This window comes from Peromyscus maniculatus, chromosome 1, assembly GCF_049852395.1.
Source record: "Peromyscus maniculatus bairdii isolate BWxNUB_F1_BW_parent chromosome 1, HU_Pman_BW_mat_3.1, whole genome shotgun sequence".
Classification (NCBI taxonomy): domain Eukaryota; kingdom Metazoa; phylum Chordata; class Mammalia; order Rodentia; family Cricetidae; genus Peromyscus; species Peromyscus maniculatus.
The window spans coordinates 35574916-35597904 of NC_134852.1; the positions used below are offsets into that span (position 1 = coordinate 35574916).

At 43.9% G+C, this 22989-nt stretch overlaps 1 protein-coding gene across 9 annotated transcripts; it reads left to right on the forward strand.

Annotated features, from left to right (window-relative positions):
* Positions 1 to 94: 94 nt before the first annotated feature.
* LOC102915134 (uncharacterized) lies at positions 95 to 17347 on the forward strand. Of its 9 annotated transcripts, none has more exons than XM_042273358.2 (6): positions 139 to 233; positions 4659 to 4767; positions 6071 to 6122; positions 7054 to 7180; positions 9591 to 9689; positions 13432 to 17347. In XM_042273358.2, exons 3-6 carry the CDS (start codon positions 6090 to 6092, stop codon positions 15294 to 15296), a joined length of 2124 nt encoding a protein of 707 aa, XP_042129292.1. In that variant the 5' UTR covers positions 139 to 233; positions 4659 to 4767; positions 6071 to 6089; the 3' UTR covers positions 15297 to 17347. The 9 variants fall into 9 exon arrangements, with proteins under 9 accessions (XP_015844728.1, XP_076430991.1, XP_006995875.1 ...); XM_076574860.1 differs by having other exon boundaries at positions 166 to 192; XM_042273355.2 differs by lacking the exon at positions 139 to 233 and adding an exon at positions 691 to 830.
* The last annotated feature ends 5642 nt before the right edge of the window (positions 17348 to 22989 follow it).

The following is a 22989-nucleotide window of genomic DNA, read 5'->3' on the forward strand; positions in this document are numbered from 1 at the left end:
TCCCACAAGCCACTGGGCGGAGTCCCAGATGGGCTGCCCAAGTGCATGCTGGGATTTCCCTGAACCTTGGAGCGCTGGGCTTCCGGGAGTTCTGGACACCGGGACTACATTTCCCAGGAGCCACCGCGCCGAACATACCCCATCAACTTCCGGTGTCCTCGCTGAGCTACGGTGGACAGTCAGAACTTTCTGGTAGGAGGAAGAAGTCTCTGGTTAGCGTAATTCTCCACTGAGTAAGGCGGGAGCCAGCGGGCTGGGTGTGGGTGTGGACGGTGATGTGGGGTGAGCGGATGGTGAAGTGTGTGAGTGTGTGGGGACGGTGGTGCGGCTGCGAGTGTGAGTGTGTGTCCGTGTGTGTGTGTGTGCGTGTGTACACGTGTGTGTCCGTGCGTGTGTGTACACGTGTGTGTGTGTGTGCGCGCGTGTGTGTGGACACCTCGAGCTCTCTGCATTGTCTGGGTCCCTGCCAGTCGCTCTCTGCTCCTGCTTTCTCTCAGGGCCACAGGGCTGAAGAAGAGGACCAGGCTTCAGTGACGAGAGGTCAGGGACGGAGTCTGAGGGAAGCTTCCCCTGAGGTCCGGACTGGAGCTTGGGGCGAGCGTTTGAGGCCGGAAGCGCCTCCGAGGGTCGCCTAGGCGGGCAGCTGCTTGTGGAGTCCATAACTTTCTCAGAGCTCTGGCCATCGGGAGTGTGGTGGGAAGTGAGGAGAGCGCTCGCTCGGATGCACAGCCTGGGATCTCCTGCTTGCCCGGGCTCCCCGAGTCCGCGTTACTCAGATGAGGGCCTGGAGAAGAATGCGAACGTTATTGCTGCACTTCTAGGATTCGAGAGTGAGTTTGCTCTTTCTTCCTGTTTGAGGAACGAGGTTGTAGTTTCAGAATATAGAACTGTCAGTAAGTGAAGGAGGAAGATGTAAATTGATAGCTCCGCCACTGTGGCCCTTAACTTACATTGTCCCCTCCCTTTCCACTTAATATTCACATAATCGGTTCAGAGATCCTTGACGTCTTCTCTCTACAATCACTCCATTTGCCCAAGATAGATAGGAACCTCCAGAGGTTAGCGTTAGCGCTTTCAAACCCCGATTTGGTAAATCGATAACCATTTCGATGACATCGCATATCAGGTGGCCTTTGAACTTTAAAGGCCTTCCTTTCCAAGCAGGGGAAGAATGGAGGTGGTAGGTGATTTTTGTTCACTCCTGAGGATTTCAGGAGTGGGAAAGTGATGGCACAAAATTTGGCATCTTTGAGAACTAGTAATTTTCAGGGTATTTGTGTGTGGAAACGGGTAATATTGGCCAGATCCAGACGTGCAGTGCTGTGGTTGAATGTGGAGATGTGGATCTGTGTGTCCGGGTTGGAGTCTAAGTTCTTTCTTTTTCCAGATCTCTAGCCTTGTCATGTACTTCAGAATGACCGTAGTAAAGCCTGTTAGTGCAGTGCCAGCCATACAGTAAGGGCCTGATGTGTTCTTGTTGTTGCTTTGTGTGGTCATTTTCGGTTCATTCTCTTCAGTTTTCTGTAGTACGAAGGAGTGTTAAAAAAAATGTGATTACTCGCTGTATTTTTATGAAAATGAATCAAAAGAAAAAAGCTAGACTTTATGGTTTTTACTTTAAATCTCAGCACTGGAGAGGCAGAAGCAGGAGAATGTTTGTGAATTCATGGTCACCTTAGTCCGCATATCGAGTTCCAGGCTAGCTGGGGAACACAGTGAGACCCTGTCTCAAAAGTAAGAAGTAAAAGAAAGTGAATGTAGTAGAGCAGAATTTGTTTAAATATTGAGATGAAATTTTTTTGTTTTGTTTTGTTTTTCAAGATAGAGTTTCTCTTTGTAATAGTCCTGACTGTCCTGGAACTCGATTTGTAGACCATGCTGTCCCGGAACTCACAGAGATCTGCCTATGTCTGTCTCCTGAGTGCCAGGTTTAAAGGCGTGCAACCCCCCTCACCCCCACCCCTCCCCCACACAACTTGTTGTTCGAATCTTAAATGGTCTTTTAATTAAAAAACCTACAGCGTGAAATCTGAAAGATCAGAGAAGCAGAGCAAGCCACAGCCAACCTCACCTTGCCAACTCCTCATCCAATGGATCCTGTTTCCTCAGACTGAAAGCCTTTGAGTCCTCACCTGAAAGGGTCTCAGCTGAATTGCTTTAGTTCCTGTTTCCTCACGCCTTATATACCTTTCTCCACCCTGTTGTCACTTCCGGGGATTAAAGGCATGTGCCACCACTGCCTGGCTGTGTTCCCAGTGTGGCCTTGAACCCAGACAGATCTCTGCCTCCTGAGGGATAAGATTAAGGGTGTGTGCCACCACTGTCTGGTCTCTGTGTCTAATCTAGTGTCTGACTCTGTCCTCTGATCCTTAGGCAAGTTTTATTAGTGTGCACAGTATATATCACCACACCAGTTGGATGACGTTTCTTGTATTTTTTAAAGTATGTGGAGTTCTTTATGTCCTTTGGGATGTCTCAATCTACCTGTCACATGTTTTAGTGAGCACACTTAATGTCTACTCTCTGAGTCTTTCAGAACCATTAATCATAGTCACTGTGTTGCATGATGTATCTGGAGCTTGTGTTGTGGAGCTGAACTTGTGTAGTTCTTGATCAGCATCTTCCCAACTCCCTTATGGATCTACATCTCCCATTCTCAACCATGATGCTGCACATCCCGCCTCAGCCACTCACACTCCATTACCTCAGCCACTCACACCCCATTATCTCAGCCACTCAACCTCCATTACCTCAGCCACTCACACCTCATTACCTCAGCCACTCACACCTCCCTTACCTCAGCTAGTACTCACACCTCCATTACCTCAGCCACTCACACCTCCATTACCTCAGCCACTCACACCTCCATTACCTCAGCCACTCACACCTCCATTACCTCAGCCACTCACACCTCCATTACCTCAACCACTCACACCTCCATTACCTCAACCACTCATACCTCCATTATCTCAGCCACTCAACCTCCATTACCTCAGCCACTCACACCCCCATTTCCTCAGCCACTCAACCTCCATTACCTCAGCCACTCAACCCCCATTTCCTCAGCCACTCAACCTCCATTACCTCAGCCACTCAACCCTCATTCCCTCAGCCACTCACACCCCCATTACCTCAGCCACTCACACCTCCATTACCTCAGCCACTCACACCTCCATTACCTCAGCCACTCACACCTCCATTACCTCAGCCACTCACACTCCATTACCTCAGCCACTCACACCTCCATTACCTCAACCACTCACACCTCCATTCTCTCAGCCACTCAACACCTCCATTACCTCAGCCACTCACACCTCCATTACCTCAGCCACTCACACCTCCATTACCTCAGCCACTCACACCTCCATTACCTCAGCCACTCACACCTCCATTACCTCAGCCACTCACACCTCCATTACCTCAACCACTCATACCTCCATTATCTCAGCCACTCAACCTCCATTACCTCAGCCACTCACACCTCCATTACCTCAGCCACTCACACCCCCATTACTTCAGCCACTCACACCCCCACTACCTCAGCCACTCACACCTCTATTACCTCAGCCACTCACACCTCCATTACCTCAGCCACTCACACCTCCATTACCTCAGCCACTCACTCCATTACCTCAGCCATTCACACCCCCATTACCCACCATTTAACTTGTTCTTGTGATAGAACATTTTCAGATTCAGCATGAGTGAGATGGTGGGTGTTTGTCTTTTTGTTAAGATTAATTATTTTTATTCTAAGTTCTGTATGGGATTATACGTACATGAGCACAGGTGCCCTCGGAGACCAGATGTAAAAGATCCACTGGAGCTGGAGTTACAGGCATTGTGAACTGTCAGGGAACTGAACTCCGGACCTCTGGAAAAGCCATCCCAGCTCTTAGCCTCTGAGCCATCTCTCCAGCCCCACCATTTGTCTTTGTGTCTTTAGCTTATTTCCCTTGTGTTCCTCCATGTTCACCCATGTAGTAAATGGTAGGATATTGTTGCACTGTGTCCGTGAACCTCATTCTGGATTTGCTTTGTCCATTCATCCTTTGATAGGATGGTATATCACAGATGTGTAAATTATTCTGGAATAAATGTGAGAGTGTAAATGTCTCTTTGAGGTACTGATTTATTTCCCTTGTATGTCCTTACTCAGTAGCGGGATTGATGGATCATGTGACAGCTCTATTTAATTGTTTGAGAATCCACGGTATTGTTTCTAATGATGACTGTATTAATTTACATTTCCTCCAGTAATGTGCATTTTTCCTCCTCATTGTACTCATTATGCTTTCTTGCTGATAATGGTCGCTTTAAAAAATTTATTTAGTTCATTTTCTTTAATATTTGTGAGTGTTTTGCCTAAATGAATATATTTGCACCTTGTCCGTGCCTGGTACCTGAGGAGGCCAGAAGAGGGTGTCAAATCCCCTGAAATTGGAGTTAAGGTTGGTTGTGAGCTACCATGTGGGTGTTGGAAAATGAACCTACATCCTCTGCAAGAGTATTAAGTACTCTAAACCACTGGGCCATCTATCTCTCTAGCTGCCCCACCCCCATCCTGTAATTGACACTCTGATCAAGCATGAGGAGGCTTCTCATTGTGATTTTAATGTGTATCTCTCTGATGCTTAATTTTCATGTACCTCTAATAGGCCACATTGATGTTCCGTGTGGGAAAATGTCTATTTCCGTGTTCTCCTGTTTCTGAATTTTCTGCGTCCTTTGCTGTGAAGGAGTTTAGATGTTAACTCCTTGTCAGAGGTACAGTTTGCAAATATTCTCTCCCATGCCCTACATTATCCCTCTTCTCCTGATTGTTTCTTCTGCTGTGTAAAGTTTTTAGTTTGATTTGTCCATTTTCCTTTTGTTACTTGTGTTTTTACAGTGTGACTGAAGGTCTAATGTCATTCTCCTGAATGTTAATATTCAGTTTTGCCAGCATCACTGACTAGAGAGGCTATTCTGGAACTCATGTTGACTTTGAAGAAGCCTCATGCCTCTGCCTCTCCAATGCTGGCAACATAGACCTATGCTATATTAGATGCAGCAGACTAATTACACTTTTATCTATGGCCTTCAGGATCACAAGCTTCATGAAACAAAGGCAGTCATAAATGTCATGAGGTCACACCCTGAACCATCACAGACATGTATAAATGTGGGCTGGGGTGATGGCTCAGTGGGTACAGTGCTTGCAAGCGTGAAACTATGCAATGCCAGATGCAGCAGTGCATGTCTCTAATCCCAGCCCTCCTACTGCAAGATGGGAGGGGGAGACAAGAGAATTCCTGGAAGGCTAGCTAGCCTGCTGTATCCAGAGTCAAGAGGGAAGGAAAGATAAAGAAAGAATATTTGTATATGAATTTTGTGGGGAGACAAAAATGTATAGTTTCCTAAGATTATCAGATATACTTGAGAGTTAGGCATGGTGGTGCATGCGTGTAATCTCATAATCTTCATAAAGAATATAATTTAATTGATACAATGGAAGCCATAATCATATCTGAGGGAAAGCACTCAGGAAAGTGTTCCATGGTGTACTATCCTATTCACTCAAAGTGGGTCCGGGATGCTGAACGCTGCCTGAGGATTGCAGCTGCAGACCCTCCAGCCAAGCTTGCTGTGCCTCACTCAGCCCTGAGTTTTCAAAGGAGTTACAGTTTGGATGCTGTTACCCCTGTCAGCCCTGAAAGATGGGATTCCAGTAGGAAGAGCTGCTTACAGTAGAAGGAGGGGCCCAGTCTAGGGCTAGCTGGATCTCAGGATGGAAGATGGGATCCCTTCTGCTGGCATCTTCTGGAGGAACTAAAGACAGTCATGCTTATGCTCTGCACATCCACACTGAGCCCTCATGCAATGCATTGTCTGGGGTTAGGACAGAATCGTCTTTGTGTAGACTCCTGTCTGCTTCTAATTTGTGTGGGGGAGGCTATGAGCAGTGGGAGAGGAGTGTGTGTGGGGGGATGTTTGAGATATAAAAGTAGTCGATGAAATCATGCTGACCTAAGTCAGTCTGGGAACATCAAGTCACAATCCACTGAAAGGCTTTCTTTTTGTCCCCCAGGGGAGGATCCTGAAGAAGGATGGCCAGCTCTAGTTCTCAAGACATGGTCTGTGTAAGTTGACCTTTGTCTCTTTACATAGGGTGACTTTCAGGTTAGGTGAGTGTTTGCTGTCTTCCTCTTGTGAAGCTTCCCAAGGACCTGAAATCCCCCAGCCCAGTCTGCCCCATTACAGTGAGGGTTGGAAGACCAGAGCACTTCTGTCTGGGGCTCTTTCCTGCTGGTTCTGGAGTTTTCTTTGAATGCATCCCTGCACATCTGCTTTCTGCTTGGTCTGTGGTCAGGGAGGACTGTCGTTGCAGAGGAGGTGACAGTCCACAGGGAAGCGGGGTCTTTGGGGGTTTCAGACCGTTGAGGTGATGGTCTCCTTTGACTGCACTGGGAATCCTGATCGACATCTTCGGTGTTTTCAGGCTGATGACACAGGGTTTGAGAGTGAATGGCCTTGGTGCATGTGTGTGATGAGATGACCTGCTTGAGGGGCTTTAAGAGAGTTCAGTGATGAGAGGGAAAGGTCATCCAGGCTGTGATTGGGAGGGGACTGTCGTCTCCAGAGTCCAGGAAGACCTGAGACACACTGTTCACCTTGAAAGCTTTTGTTAATATGCCAGTAATATGAACCCTTACATAGTTTACAGACTCTTACATAGTTGCAAAAATCATTATTGTGACAAAAAAAAAAATCTTACTGATATCATCTGATACCATAATAAACTCAAGGACTCACACTATTTCTTAGGTAGTTTACACTGAACCCGGGTGACATTTCTCTCTTCTGGTCTGTAACTTGAAGGGTGTGATTGGAATGGAAATGCACATTTATTAGATGTGTAGGGTGCGTACTGTCATCCTTTACTGGGGGAGCTTCTGCAGTCAGGTACTTTGAACATTTCCATATCTTCTTCCTGTTCTTGAGTCCTTTCACTTCTGATTTTCCATCTTGAATGCTTCCCCAATTTCACTCTACTTGTGTTTGTGGTTTCAGGGGTCAGTGACATTCAGAGATGTGGCTGTTGACTTCTCTCAGGAGGAGTGGGCCTGCCTGGATGCTACTCAGAGGGTCTTATACAGGGACATGATGTTGGAGACCTACAGCAACCTCGTCACAGTGGGTAAGGCCATCTGTCCCCGTGAAAGGGGGATATGCTCTCTACACTGTTGGCTTTCCTCACTCTGAATGAAAAGACAGGGCCATTTTTCTGTGGTAGCTGAAGCTGGGCTTGGTGGCCCCTGTCTGTCATTCCTTTACTCAGAAGGCTGAAGCAGGATGATTGCTGTGAGTTCTAAGTCACCTTCAGATACATAGTGAGTTCCAGACTAGCCTAGTGTACAGAGTAAGGCCTTGTTTCAAACAAAACAAAGAAACGAAATAAATAGATAGATACATAAATACATACATACATACATACACCTTGTTTCAAACAAAACAAAGAAACGAAATAAATACATAAATACATACATACATACATACATAAATAAATGTAATTAGGGGCTAGAGAGGTATCTTGACTGATAAGAGAACTGATTGTTCTTTTAGAGGGCTTGGGTTCAATTCCTACCACCATAAGATGGTATAACTCTCAGGTCCAGGGGATCTGATACCCTCTTCTGGTCTCCATGGTCATCATGCCTGCATGTGGTGCTCAGATGTACATGCAGACAGACACTTACATATATATAAAATAAAATAAATTTAAGTCAATAGAATTTTAAAGAGGTAGCTGAGTTCCTCCTCCTTCCCAAAGGAATATTGTGAGATTTCCTTGGTTGAAAACAGGAGCTTCATGAAGCACCTGCTTTTTTTTTTTTTTTTTTTTTTTTTTGGTTTTTCGAGACAGGGTTTCTCTGTGTAGCTTTGCGCCTTTTCCTGGAACTCACTTGGTAGTTCAGGCTGGCCTCGAACTCACAGAGATCCGCCTGGCTCTGCCTCCCGAGTGCTGGGATTAAAGGCGTGCGCCACCACCGCCTGGCCGAAGCACCTGCTTTTTGTCCACACCTTGGAGATCCTCTCAATGAGCTCTGGGTTCAGAGAGAGATGCTGTCTCAGGAACCAAAGTGGGGAGCAATCAAAGATGACACCTCACATCAGTCTTTGACCTGTACTCACCTGCATGTATGCATACCTACATACACTGTGCCCACGCCTTCCTGAACTATGCATACACTATACGCTTACACAAAAGAAGTTTTATCATTTACTTCATAATGAATCAGCAGAATCTACTTAAAACAGAAGTGGACGCATTCTGTTTCCAACAAACACTTCCTTTACCTGCTTTGTTGTGGAAGTTTCAGGCTGTAAATTTGTCTTTTTCATTGAGTAAATTTGTAAGAATGAGGTGTACATGTGAAAGAAGGCAGCATAAATAACAATAGTGCTAACAGTGGGACTTGAACTCAGTAGTAGAGAGTAGAGCACTTGCCCAGCATGCTCAAACCCTAGTTCCATCCCCAGAATGACTGTGTAAATAAATGGAAATTTAAAAAATAATGATTTTGTGTTACTGTAAGTAAGATAGTGTTCAAAGTATTTGAATGTAGTGTTTAATCTTAGTATCAACCCTACCTAATAGATATTAGCAACTCAATCTAAATTATTATTATTATTATCATTATCATTATTATTAATTTCTTTTTTTGAGACCATGTCTCATGTAGCCTAGAGGAACTTTGGATGTGTATGAAACTAAAGCTGTCTTTGAACTTCTCATCTCCTGCTTCTACTTCTCAAGTGTTGTGATTACATGTGTGTGCCACCAGGCCCAGGTTTTTTGTTTGTTTGTTTTTTTGAGACAGCGTTTCTGTGTGTAACAACCCTAGCTGTCCTGGAACTGGATTTGTAGACCATGCTAGCCCAGAAATCACAGAGATCTGCCTGCCTGTGACTCCCCAGTGCTGGGAATAAAGGGGTGTGCCACCATGCCTGACTCCATATTCAGTTTTTAAGATGGGAACATTAAGCATAGAATCTTACGGGGCTTGCATAAATAAATGGCATTATTGGTGAATTGCACAGAAGGGGTTTACACTAGACAGTGTAGCCTAAGGGTTCATGTTCCCCCACTATATGTACTTTCCCCTTCAGTGACAAGCCCTTATCTGCATTTAAATGAGATTAAACCCTTTTCTGCAACAGCTGGTTTCTCACCCAGGTTCTCCTCTGAAGTCTTTCCTCAGAATTATTTTGTCTCTTAGAGTATTTTATCTGGTTTTCCAAGACAAGGGTCTTGCTCTGCAGCCCAGATTGGCACGGCTCATTCCCCACCTGCTGAGCTAACAGGCATGGTCCACCATGCCAAACTGTATAGACCTTCATAATAAATAAGTCTGTAGTTTTCAAAATATACACAGGCAGCTCATGGTGGCACACACCTTTAATCCCAGCATTTGGGAGGCAGGGGCAGGCAGATCAAAGAAGTTCCAGGACAGCCTGGTCATCATATTGAGTTCCAGGTCATCCTGGGATAACTAGAGGGACCGAGTTTAAAATGTCTCTACGTGTCATTTCTTCTTTCTTTTAAGTGGGAAGTTCCGTTTCCAAACCCGATCTGATCGCCTTATTAGAGCAGGAGAGAGAGCCCTGGATGGTTGTGAAGGAAGAAACAGACAGGCCCAGCCCAGGTGAGTAAGAGGAAGGCAGGTCTCCAGCATTGCCAGGCACAGCATGTGGTCGGAGAGTCGCCTCATGGCTGACACTGGGTTGACACACTTTCTTCCACTCGCCAAGGCCTGTGGAAGAACATGCCTGAGACCTGGGAAGGAAGTCAAGGTCATAGCAAAGGCTGTCACAGGGCTTCTAGTTCATGACTCGCTAAGTTGTCCTCACCTTCTTCCCTCTTACTGGAGCAGTTACCCATTCTACCATTTTAAACATACCTTATTGGGTGTGTGTGTGCACACAGGTGTGCAGGTTCCCAAAGATGCCATAAGAGAATATCAGATCCCCTGGGGCTGGAGTTACAGGTGGCTGCTGGTACTGGAACCCAGGTCCTCTGGAAGAGCAGTCAGTGTCCTTAACCACTGATCCAATGATAAGACACTTTGAACACCAGTGAATGCAGGAACACAGTGAGGCATAGCAAATGTTTTAATTGTGTATCTTCCTAGTCACGCTAATCAAGGTGTGATGTTACTCCCAGTTCCTTCCCACTTCACCTTCTATCTGGATCCACTCCATTTCTCTCTTCTTAGAAAACAACCATGCTTCTAAGGGATAATGATAAAATATAATATAATAAAACAGACTAAACAAAAACTAACACATTGGAGTTGGACAAAACAAACAGAAGAGACATTACCCAAGAGAAGGAACAAGAAACAGAGATGAACTTGTTTGCACATTCATAATCCCATACACACTATGCTGGAGGCCATAATAAGTTTATGCACAAAGGACCTGGTGCAGGTTGGATGGTGCAGGCCTCATGCATGCTGCCTCAGTCTCTGTGAGCTCATGAGAACTTTGATCATGTTGATTTAGAGGTTCTTGTTTTCTTTTTTTTTTTTTTTTTTTTTTTTTGGTTTTTCGAGACAGGGTTTCTCTGTGTAGCTTTGCGCCTTTCCTGGAACTCGCTTTGGAGACCAGGCTGGCCTCGAACTCACAGAGATCCGCCTGCCTCTGCCTCCCGAGTGCTGGGATTAAAGGCGTGCGCCACCACTGCCCGGCAGGTTCTTGTTTTCTTGATGTCTTCTATCTCTCTAGATTTTACACTGTTTCTTTCCTCCACAGAGTTCCCTGAGAGGAGAGGTTTGATGGAAACACGCTTTTTAGGGCTGACATCCTAAGGTCTCATTCTCTGCATAGTGTCTGGCTGTGGGTCTCTGCATTTGTTCCCAGCTGCTGCATAAGGAAGCTCCTCTGATGATGGCTGAGCAAGACACTGATCTATAAGTATAGCAGGATGCCATTAGGACCCATTTTATTGCTTCATTTTTCTTTTTGTGTTTGAGAACAGTAGTATTTGGTTTTACTCTTGGTCCCTGTGCTGTCTAGTCTCTGGTTCTTGGTCACTCATCCAGTGTCGGAAATGGGTTTCATCTCATGGATGACCCTGAAGTCAAATCATATATTGATTGGTTACTCCCACAAGCTTTATGCCACCGTGGCCCTAGCAATTCTTGTAGGCAGCACTCTATTGTCACTCCAAGGGTTTGTGGGTGGCTTGGTGTTTATGTTTCTCTTTTGGTAGTGTATAGAGTATCTTCCTGTACCAAAGACATTGGAACATAGGTATTGTTGGTTGTTTTTACTCTATGGGCTCTTTAGGGGCCCACCACCCAGCCCCCAAATAAATCACACATGGAGGCTTATTCTTTATTTTAAATGCCTGGCCTTAGCTTGGCTTGTTTCTTGAGAGCTTGCTTAATTTAAATTAACCCATCTACATTTTGCTTCTAGGCTTTTCCCTTTTCTTCTGTAAATCTTACTTTCATTCTTACTCCATGGCTGGCTATGTGGCTTGGTGGCTGGCCCCTAGCGTTCTCCTCTCCTTGTTCTCTTGCTCTTTCTCCTTTTGTGCTCCTTCCAGATTTCTCCTTTTTATTCTCTCCTTGCCAGCCCAGCCTATTCTTTCTCCTGTCTTGCTATTGACCATTTAGCTCTTTATTAGACCATCAGGTGTTTTAGACAGATACAGTAACACAGCTTCACAGAGTTAAACAAATGCAACATAAAAGAATGCAACACATCTTTGCATCATTAAACACATGTCCTACAGCATAAACAAATGTAACACATATTAAAATAATATTCTACAACACATAGGGTGAAGGCTCAATGTTAGCAACAGCTTTACTTCTCTATGTTCAATAAGTTGATAGATGTTGTCTTCAGCAATGGGCCTTGCTTTCAGTTTGTGGACAACAGTCTGTAGTCTTAGCAACAGTCTGAGGGTTTTTTGTTGTTGTTGTTGTTGTTTTTGGTTTTGTTTTGTTTTTTGTTTTTTGTTCCCATGGTGCCCTTTTGGCCAGCAACTCAATTAGATGTAACCAAACACTGGTATTGGAAGCTCTGGAAGCTCATTTGGTGATGAGATGGTCAAGCGAGTCTCTGTCTCCCCATTATTTGGAATTTCAGTTAGATCACCTTCTTATATGTATATATTTTAGAAAGCCTCTGTTTTATTAGAGTTCCATACTACCCCTTAAATGGCCCTTGATTTTAGCTGACTCTCCTCATATTTTCTCCATCACTCCACTCCCTCCTTTCTCTCCCCATTTGATCATTCCCAGGCCCACTCCCATCCATCCATTACTATCCTGTTTCTTTTTTCTAATGAGATCTATGTGTCCCCTTAGTGTCTTACTCTATACCTAAGGCCTGTGGGTCTACAGATTTTAGCTTGGTTATTTAATTGATTTCATTGTTAATATCCACTTATAAGTGGTTTCCAGAGAATGCCTGTTGGATTGGGGTTTGGGATAAAGCAGTGAGTGGGGAGAAGGAAGTTTAGAGGTGTAGACTGTGTGATTGACTGGATGGAGATCAGGGCAGGAAGGAAGGGGAGTCCACAGCAAGTGGTCTGCTGCAAAGCTAGGGGTGAGACTAGGAAATTGGATTTGGAGGAGAGGAGGGCTAGGTAAATATCTGTACTTAGCTTACCTGTTTCCCTGGCTGGAGATCATTAGGGTTCTTAAAATTTTTAATGAATTATCTCCCCCTTTTTTCTTTTTATTTTCTTTTTGTTTTTCTCAGACAGTGTCTGTCTAGTCCAAGCTGGCCCGGAGTTCATTACTCTGTTACCTATGGCTCCTTGTTGGTGGAATTACAGTTGTGTACCAGTACCACCCCAGATTGTTACCCACTTTAATTTTTAAGAATCCCAAGTCTAGGGCAGGAGTTGGTGGCGCATACCTTTAATAGGAGCACTCAGGAGGCAGAGGAAGATGGATCTCTGAGTTTGAGGCTAGTGTGGTCTACAGAGGGAGTTTCAGGACCGCTCTGGCTACACAGAGAAAACCTGTCTCAAAAACAAAACAAAACAAAAAGAATTCTAAGTCCAGACCAGTTTTCTTAAAACCTGACAGATTATTATAAATTCTCATTTTAGGGTTGGCTTTTATGTCCCCACAGGTTCAAAAACCTTCACTGAAGGGTATGTGTTTCTAGTAATACGTAAAGAAGCATGTAAAAATTTTCACTACAGTTAGTTATAATCTTGTTAAGCAAACATGCCTTTTCATTTCCAACCTGTTCTGCTTTCATTATTGCTGCCCTCCTTGTTCCTGTTCAGCTTATCAGAAAATGATACCATTAGAGTCTGGCCATTCATGTCGTGGATTTTGTGTGTGTGTGTGTGTGTGTGTGTGTGTGTGTGTGTGTTTCAGAAAAATAATGTATTCTTGCTTTCTCCTTTTCTTTTAGATTTGGAGTCATGTTATAACACTGAAAATATATCTCCAGAAAATCATACTTATGATATAAATTTACCCACACAGAGCATAAAGCAATTAAGTAAAAATTTTGACCTCCAGGGCTCCAGTTTTAGTAATGGCCTCAAGTACAGTACATTCAAGAGATTACAGGGATATCAAGATGGAGATGCTGATCAAAAGATTAATAACAAGGAAAAACTGCCTACTTACACCTGCCATACTCTTACTCACAATATAGAAAAAGCATATGAATGTAATGAGTGTGGGAAATACTTTGGTTGTCGTTCAAATCTTATTCAGCATCTAAGTATTCATACTGGAGAGAAACCCTATCAATGTAAGGAATGTGGGAAGGCCTTCAGACTCCACCAACAACTTACAAGACATCAGAAATCTCACAGTGATGAGAGACCTTTTGAATGTGATGAATGTGGAAAGGCCTTTCACCTTCCCAACCTGCTTAAGTACCATAAAACCATTCATACAGGTACAAAACCATTTGAATGTGAGGAATGTGGAAAGTCCTTTAATCGTGTCTCGACTCTTTTTCAACATAGGATTATTCATGCTGGTGTGAAACCATATGAATGTAACGTGTGTGGGAAAGCCTTTAATCGTCGTTCAAACCTCATGCAACATCAGAAAATTCATTCTGGTGAGAGACCCTTTCAGTGTAAGGAATGTGGAAAGGCCTTCACTGTTCTGGCACAGCTCACTCGGCACCAGAACATTCACACTGGAGAGAAATCATTTGAATGTGAGCAGTGTGGCAAGATATTCAGTAGTGGCTCATACCTTGCAAGACACCAGAGTATTCATACTAGTGAGAAGCCCTTTGAATGTAATGTATGTGGGAAGGCTTTTAGGCTTCACCTATATCTTTCTGAGCATAAAAAAACTCACACTGATGAGAAACCTTTCAAGTGCAAGCTGTGTGGGTCAGCCTTCAGACGAAAGTACCAACTTAGTGAGCATCAGAGAATCCATACTGATGTGAAACCCTATCAGTGCAATGAATGTGGGAAATACTTCCGTCGCCGTTCGAATTTTACTGAGCATCAGAGTATTCACACTGGAAAGAAACCGTTTGAATGTAAGGAATGTGGGAAAGTCTTTAGACTTAATATACATCTCATTCGACATCAGAGATTTCATAGTGGTGAGAGACCTTTTGAATGTAAAGAATGTGGAAAGGCCTTTCATTTTTCCAGCCAACTTAATTACCATAAAACCATTCATACAGGTCAAACACCTTTTGAATGTGAGGAATGTGGGAAGTCCTTCAAGCGTGTCTCCAGCCTTGTTGAACATAGGATTATTCATGCCGGTGTGAAACCATATGAATGTAATGAGTGTGGGAAAGCCTTTAATCGTCGTTCAAACCTTATGCAACATCAGAAAATTCATTCTGGTGAGAGACCCTTTCAATGCACAGAATGTGGAAAGGCCTTCACTGTTCTGGCACAGCTCACTCGGCACCAGAGCATTCATACTGGAGAGAAATCATTTGAATGTGAGCAGTGTGGGTCAGCCTTCAGACTTCAGTACCAACTTACTCAACATCAGAGAATTCATACTGATGTGAAACCTTTTCAGTGCAAGGAATGTGGAAAGGGCTTTATTCGTGGTACAGGCCTTAGAATTCATGAGAGAATCCATACTGGTGAGAAGCCCTTTCAATGTAAGGAATGTGGGGAAGCCTTTCAATATCATTACCAATTTCTTGGACATTTTAGAATTCATACTGGCAAGAATCCTTATGAATGTAAAGAATGTGGGAAGTACTTTTCTCGTGGTGGAGATCTTAAAGTACATCAAAGAATTCACACTGGTGAGAAAACTTACCAATGTTAAGAATGTGTGAAGTCCATTAGTTGAAAATCAGACTTCATTTAACATGCCAATATTCATATTAATAAGCCTTCTGATGTAAGGAATGTGGAAAGGCCTTCAGTAATTCTAAGCTAGCTATGTATTAGAGAATTCATAATGGTAAGCAACCCTATGAATGTAAGAAATGTGGGAAAATGTTTAGATTTAATTCAGCCTTTACTGCACAGTGGTGAATTTATACTGGTATGAAACTCTTATCAGTGTAAAGAATGTGGAAAGACATTCAGTTTGAGCTCAGGCCTTCTTCAATGTAAAGGAATCCATGCTGGTGTGCAATGCTATAAATGCAAGGAATATGGGAACATTTATAGAATTAGCTCAGCTCTTAAAGCTCATCAGAGAGTCCTTATATGTCTGAAACCCTGTGAATATGAGGAATGTGGGAAAACCTTTATTGTAAATGGTGAGCCTACACAACATCAGAAAATCTATCATCATCAGGAGTCCTATGCATGTAAAGAAAGTGGACAAGCCTTTGTATGGAAATTTTACTGAACATTGGAGGACTCATTGGCAAGACTGTGACTAAAAAGAATATGGGAAGAACTTTAGTCTGCCCTCAGATTTGGTCAACATCAGAGTATTCATACTCTTTTGTTGTTGTTTTGTTTTTTTGTTTTTGTTTTTGATTTTTCTTTATTAAGAAATTTTCTACTCTACATATCACCCACAGATCCCACCTCTGCCCTCCTCCCACCCCCCAGGAGTATTCATACTCTTTTTTTTTTTTTTTTTCTTCAAGACAGGATTTCTCTGTGTAGTTTTGCGCCTTTCCTGGAACTCACTTGGTAGCCCAGGCTGGCCTCGAACTCACAGAGATCCGTCTGCCTCTGCCTCCCGAGTGCTGGGATTAAAGGCGTGCGCCGCCGCCGCCGCCGCCGCCGCCGCCGCCGCCGCCGCCGCCGCCTGGCGAGTATTCATACTCTTGATGCCAAGAAACCCTTAGAGAATCAGAGTGTGGGGAGTCTGTTGTTCAGAGATGATACTCTATTGAGAATGTCAGACAATGTTGGCCATTATGTTTTTGATTACTCTCATCTTGTTAATTGTATAAACTTAATTTGTCAAACACTATTCACCCAGGACAGTCAGCTTAGGGAGAGTAGTTATTGGGACTAGGTTTATCTGAGGTACCTTCCTTGTCACCATTAATATCCCATGGCTCCTGTGATAATAGGCACAATGTTTACTTTCTGCCTAATTTGTTAATGGCAAGCACAGTACCAAACAAAAGTTTTGGAAACAGTACAATAGATATAAAATCCTTGAAGAGTATTTGGTTCATGCCCATGTTCTGTAAAATGACTTTTACAGTGTTCTTGCTTTTATTGCCTGGAATGTAACTGATAAGAAAGACAAATTTTATTGCAGATAGTTTAGAAAAGCCTTATTCCTTCACTATTCAATTTAAATAACTTCATTCTGGATAAAATCTGATGCCTGAAAATGTACATGAAAGTATTTTTGTTGAGAATTCCTTAAGTATTTGTGTGAAGAAGTTAAAAACACAGCTGTTGATGAATAAGTACTTTTTAAAGGTGTTCAATAAATACATAAAAATTTCAAAAGTTTTTCCTTGTAATTTATGCTCTTGGTTCATCATTAATATAAACTATACATTTGTGACAGGGCAAGATAGTACAAAGTCACCTCCATTGCATAGTCTTGCTGAATCCATTTTAGGGGTGGATAGAATTTGACTTCTGATGGAGAATCTCATGGAAAACTACAGAACTGTGTTCTCAGAACTAGAGATTGTGACTCCCCAGCTTATTTATCCTGGCTTCTGTTAAACTGCTTGCATGTCCCCCTGCAGCTAACTACTTATTTTGGCTTCTGTTAACCTGCCTGCTTGGGCAAAACCTCCTCCTGCATCTGCTGAGCAAGATAACAGGATATTGTTTTTGCTTTTAATATCTTCTTGCTCTATATGCTTGGGGCTACACTTGGGTTCCCCACTACCAGAGTGTAGTCCAAGCTGGCTGGAATAAAGAGTTTCATTTGACTATAAACTCTATCTGAGTGGTCTTCTTTGGTGACCTCCCCATAAAACATTAACAAAAATAACCAAAATTTGCTGGAAGGTGGTGGTGTAAGTTAATCCTAGCATTTAAACCCAGCCTGGTCTCTACTGTAGTTGTTTTTTTTCACTCTTTGGTCTTTGGGTGGCCCGCCATGCAGCTTGCAAATAAACACATGCAGGCTTATTCTTACTTATAGATGCCTGGTATTAGCTTGACTTATTTCTTGCAAGCTTTTCCTAACTTAAATTATCCTAATCAACCTTTTGCCTCTGGGCTTTTATCTTTCTTTGTTTCTGTATATCTTTCCTTCTTATTCCATGGCTTGCTGTGTAGATGGGTGGCTGGCCCCTGATGTCCTCCTCTCCTCCTGTTTTTGTTCCTTGGTCTTCTCTTCCTAGATTTCTCCTATTTATTCTCTTTGCCTGCCAGCCCTGCCTATCCCTTCTCCTGCCTAGCTATTGGGCACTCAGCTCTTTATTAGAACAATCAGGTGTTCTAGACAGGCAAAGTAACACAGCTTCACAGAGTTAAACAAATGCAACATAAAAGAATGCAACATATTTTTGTATCATTAAACAAATATTCTACAACATAGATGAATGTAATGCATTTAAAAATAATATTCCACAACAGTCTACAAAGTGAGTTTCAGGACAGGCAGGACTGTTTTACAGAGAAACCCTGTCTAGAAAAACCAAAAAATAAAGTGTCTTCCTACCTCAAAGATCTGGACTAGAAGTGGATTCACCCACTTCAAGCAGAAAATGTCTCACAGGTATGTGTTCCATTGTAGTTCATTCCAGATATAGTCAAGCTGACAACCAAGAATAGCCATTACACCACCAACATAAATAAATTGAAGGGAAGATATCACCTTGCAAGATACTCTATGTTCATGTTTGTGTTACATGGAAGCATAAATGGACATGTGTATGTTACAGGATGCTGTGTGGTCATGTATGTGCAATGTGGAAAGAGATAGATGTGTGTGTTTCTGTGGTATCAGTTATTGAAGAAGCAATATATTCACAAGCTTTGTCTTGCTGGTTACAATTTGTCAAGAAATCTTAGGGAGACAAGCACTCTCACTGGAGGAAATCCAGTTTTACCAATAGTGTTGAACATGAGGAGTATAAGAAGCCTTAAGTGAGTGTGTAAGGAGTGGATGCAGTCTTGAATGAATGTGTGTTGCTGACATGAGCATGGGCATTGCCACTTCAAGGACCCCAATGCCCTAAGTTTCAGCTAAGATATAGAAAACAAACAGAAAAACAACAACAAAAAAAAAAACCCTAGATGATTGTTGTAACAGGCCCCTAGACCTGAGTACAATCCACTCCATGATGAAAGTACCATTCATGCCATAGACACAGCACATAGTACTATTTGCCAAAACAAAAACCTAATCCATTGAAGAGCATAGTTATGGGAAAGTCTCTAAATGTAGTAACCTTGCTTTTTGGCTTTTGTAATTCTACTTCTGGAGAACTATTCATGTTAACTAAACTATGTCAACCCAGGATATTGTTCTGGTGCTTAAAAGCTCACCTTGAGAAAGGCTTGGGGATGGATACACTGGGATCCAGAACACCAGTGTAGTTACTGGCTAGCTAATGAAGACTTTCTATTGGCTTAAACCCTCCTCAGAATAGTCTTCCCTGGTGGATAATCATACATTTCTGGACATCTCTAGAGACCAAACATCAAGACCCTAGGGACCTCAGAGACCTTCAGACCAGGGAACCATGTTTAGGTCAAGGGAGTGTGTAATGTGAAGACTTTCCAGGTCCCCAGGACTCCCCTTGATCAGTCACTGCCTAACACTTGGGAAGAGTCTGACACCTCTACCCTAAAAGGAAACAAATTAGAAAGTCTCCTGGTCTGTCACCTCTGGAGGTAAGTCTGATTAAGGCACCTTCAGTTTAGGAAACAGGAAAGGCTGGATGTGGCTGCTGATCCAGTGTCCATGAGTTAAACATTCAAACTCAGCGGGTCCGTTCAGGTGTATGAATGTGTGGTGACCATGCCTGGTTGTCTTTACTATGTGTGTCTCTGTCAGCTCTGATGATAGGAGAGAGAGATCTAAAATGAAAGAGGGAGTGATTCTCTCAGGGATTGTAGCCAGCATCTGCCACCCCTGGGATGACTTCCCTCAGTGTTGCATGCAGACCTGTGTCCTGGGCCCCCTTTACACAGTGACTGTGGGTGCAGCAATGGCTGCTGCTTTTGCTATGACAATGCTGGCAGCTATGGTCAGCATTAGCCACCGTGGGCCAAATGAGTTTTGCAGATGAGGACAGATATGATGTCTGTTTCACAGAAAAGCTCTGGACCTCCTGCCTCCCAGCTTAATACCTGTGCATTCTTGTTGGGGACTCAAACCCTTTTGGCTCCACCAGGTCTCACAATCTTGTGGACCCCAAGAATATATTATGGAGATTCAGCTGTGTATTAAAGCTAGACTATGACTGACCAAGGGTCTGTCAAATGGGAAGCCATTTATCATGGAATATTTGGTGTTATACAGTCTTAATATTCAGCAGCGTCTTGCTATGAATTTCTTGTGGGCCCATATATTGCTAGACCATTTGGCAAACAGTTCAGCTTCTCAGATCTGCTGAACCTCTAGATAATTCCCCTGCTGAGCCTAGGAGACAAGCAGGCTGTAGATGCATAGCTTTGCTTCTTGTGCAAATGGAGCTCAGACCATCCCCTTTCTTTATGCCAGAGCGAAGAGAGGAAGATAGAGATTCTGTATAGGGTAAAGCAGATCTCTTGTAGAGTTTATCAGGGCCGGGGTAAGGAGCCAGGAAGGGTAGATGGAGGACGAAGGAACAGAGAATGAAGATGAGACCAAAAGCATAAGGGCTTGGTTATTACTGTTAGTTATTTGACGGCGCTCTTACCCTGCGAGGAAATGTCACGAAACATGACAGAATCCACTAACGAATTTTATTGGTGAAGGCAGAAACCAACTCCCCAGGACTGGCCCAACACCAAGTTTTACTAACCAGTTCAGCTCCCCCTGACCAGATTAAACAATACCCAATAATAGTTGGAAGGTTTCTCCATCCCGCCAAGCCCCTGCAGTCCTGTGGCCTGCTTATAGAATAATCATTCAAAGGCTTAATATTATTTATAACTGCTCGGTTATTAGCTCAAGCTTATTACTGATTAGCTCTTATACTTAAATTAACCCATATTTCTTATCTAGGTTTAGCCATGTGTCTTGGTACCTTTTCTCAGTTCTGCCTTGTCATCTTGATTCCTCTGTGTCTGGCTGGTGACTCCTGACTCAGCCTTCCTCTTCCTAGAATTCGTCTTTCTGCTTGCCCTGCCTATGCTTCTTGCCTGGCTACTGGCCAATCAGCATTTTATTTATCAACCAATCAGAGCAACAAATATCCACAGCATACAGAAAGACATCCCACAGCACCCAATGAACCTCAAAACAGAAAGGGAAATTGCAGTCCATATTGCCTGTCTTAGAGAGATGGACTTGGCACACACCTCTCCTGCCTGTGAAGAAACCTGGGAGCCCATCCAACATCTGAGGAAAAGGAATAAGAGGGGAGAAACCATCTACCTATCCCATGCCTGCAAACCCATACACTCCCATGAGTCTGATTCCTCCAGAGAAACAGGTGTACACTGTTTTGAACCTGAAAGATGCATTCTTCAGCCTCCCATTGGCAGAGCTGAGTCAACTCATATTTGTTTTTAAAGTGACTGACTCAAGGGAGGTTACAGAGGACAACTTACCTGGACTAGGTTGCCCCAAGGATTTAAGATTTTTCCTGTTTGATGAGGCACTAAGTGCTGAGCTCTTGCCCTTCCATCAAAGGTTTCCTGGGCCATACTCTCATAATATATAGATGACCTCCTCTGTTGTGATATTTTGTTTGTGTTCTGACAAATAAAGCTTGCCTGAAGATCAGAGGGTGGAGCTAGCCACTAGTTAACTATAGAGGTCTGGAGTTCTGTCCAGACAGGAGACAGGAAGTGATATGGCTGGGCAGAAAGAGGAAGTGATAGGGTAGGGCAGAGACAGGAGCTTGGCCCTTTTCAGTCTCAGGAGTCAGAAAGGTAAGAGGTGAATGTGGGTGCTCCTTTGCTTCTCTGATCTTTCAGCTTTTACCCAAATATCTGACTCCCAGTTTTATTGATAAGACCAATTAGATTCATGCTTCAATCCTCCTAGACTCAAACTAAAATAGATTATAAAAGGACCATGTAAAGACTATTGTAAGAGTTATAGACCAGAGGCTACAATGTCACCTCAGAAAGCCCCACTTTTTACATCAGTGGATACCTGATAAGAGGAGGCAAAAGGAACCTTTCTCAGAGTAGGATTGCTGCCATTCTTCAGATGCCAACACTAAGACTAAGAGTTATCTTATCCTTATAGCACCCTGAGCAGTTGAGGCCTTTCTCTGAGGAAGACCAGAATGCTGGATATCTATTGCCTGCATAACCCACTCCTAGGCCCTACTGGACCACCCTCATGTCTAGTTTGAAAAACCCATGGCCATAATCTTGCTACCCTTTTGCCTGATGGTGACCTGTAGGTGCTCATCCATTACTGTCTTGAGATGACTTCCCCTGAAAGATTTTGATGCAGGGCTCTACCCAGATGCAAGAAGTTTCATTAAAGATGAAAGCAGGTATGTGTTGGCTACAATAGTTATTTCAATTGAAATGATTAAGGCTCAGGTACCTCAGCCCAAAGAACAGAACAGATAGATGGTACCCAGACTCTCAGATGGACAAAAGGAAAACCCACCACCATATAGACAGATACTTTCTATACTCTTACTACCATGCATATCCACAATACTATCTAGAGAAAGAGTGTTTCAGGATATTTTATCACACTATAAACCCTGATATTGTGTTATATACTGGAAAAATATGTTTCTAGTTGTGGTGTGCTTCAACCCTAGCACACACCTTTAATCCAAGAACTTTCTGTTTATTGTAAACAGGATTAAATAAAAACAGCATTCCATAGGTCAAGAAGTGGAACATGCAGGCCCAGCGGTGGTCCACAGAGGTAGACAGGCCCGGCGGTAGAGACAAGCAGACGCAGGTAGGCCTGCGGCGGTGGCCCGCGGAGGTAGACGGGCCCAGCAGCAGCCCGCTGAGGTAGACGGGCCCAGCGGCGGCAGCCGACAGGGACATTCAGGCCCAGTGGCAGCCAGCAGAGACATTCAGGCCCAGCGGCGGTCCACAGAGGTAGACAGGCCCGGCGGTAGAGACAAGCAGACGCAGGTAGGCCTGTGGCGGCAGCCCGTGGAGGTAGACGGGTCCAGCGGCGGCAGCCGACATGGATATTCAGGCCCGGCGGCAGCCGGCAGAGACACTCAGGCCCAGCGGCGGCCCGCTGAGGTAAACAGGCCCGGCGGCAGCGGCCAACAGGGACATTCAGTCCCGGCTGCAGCCGGCAGAGACATTCAGGCCCGGTGGTAGCCCCCAGAGGCAGACAGACCCAGCGGCAGCTGACAGGGACATACAGGCCCGGCGGCGGACCGCAGAGGTAGACAGGCCCAGGGATGGAGACAAGCAGACGCAGCTTGGAACAGGGACGCCCCTAACCCCAACATCTGGGGAAGAAGCTATCTCCGTGGGTC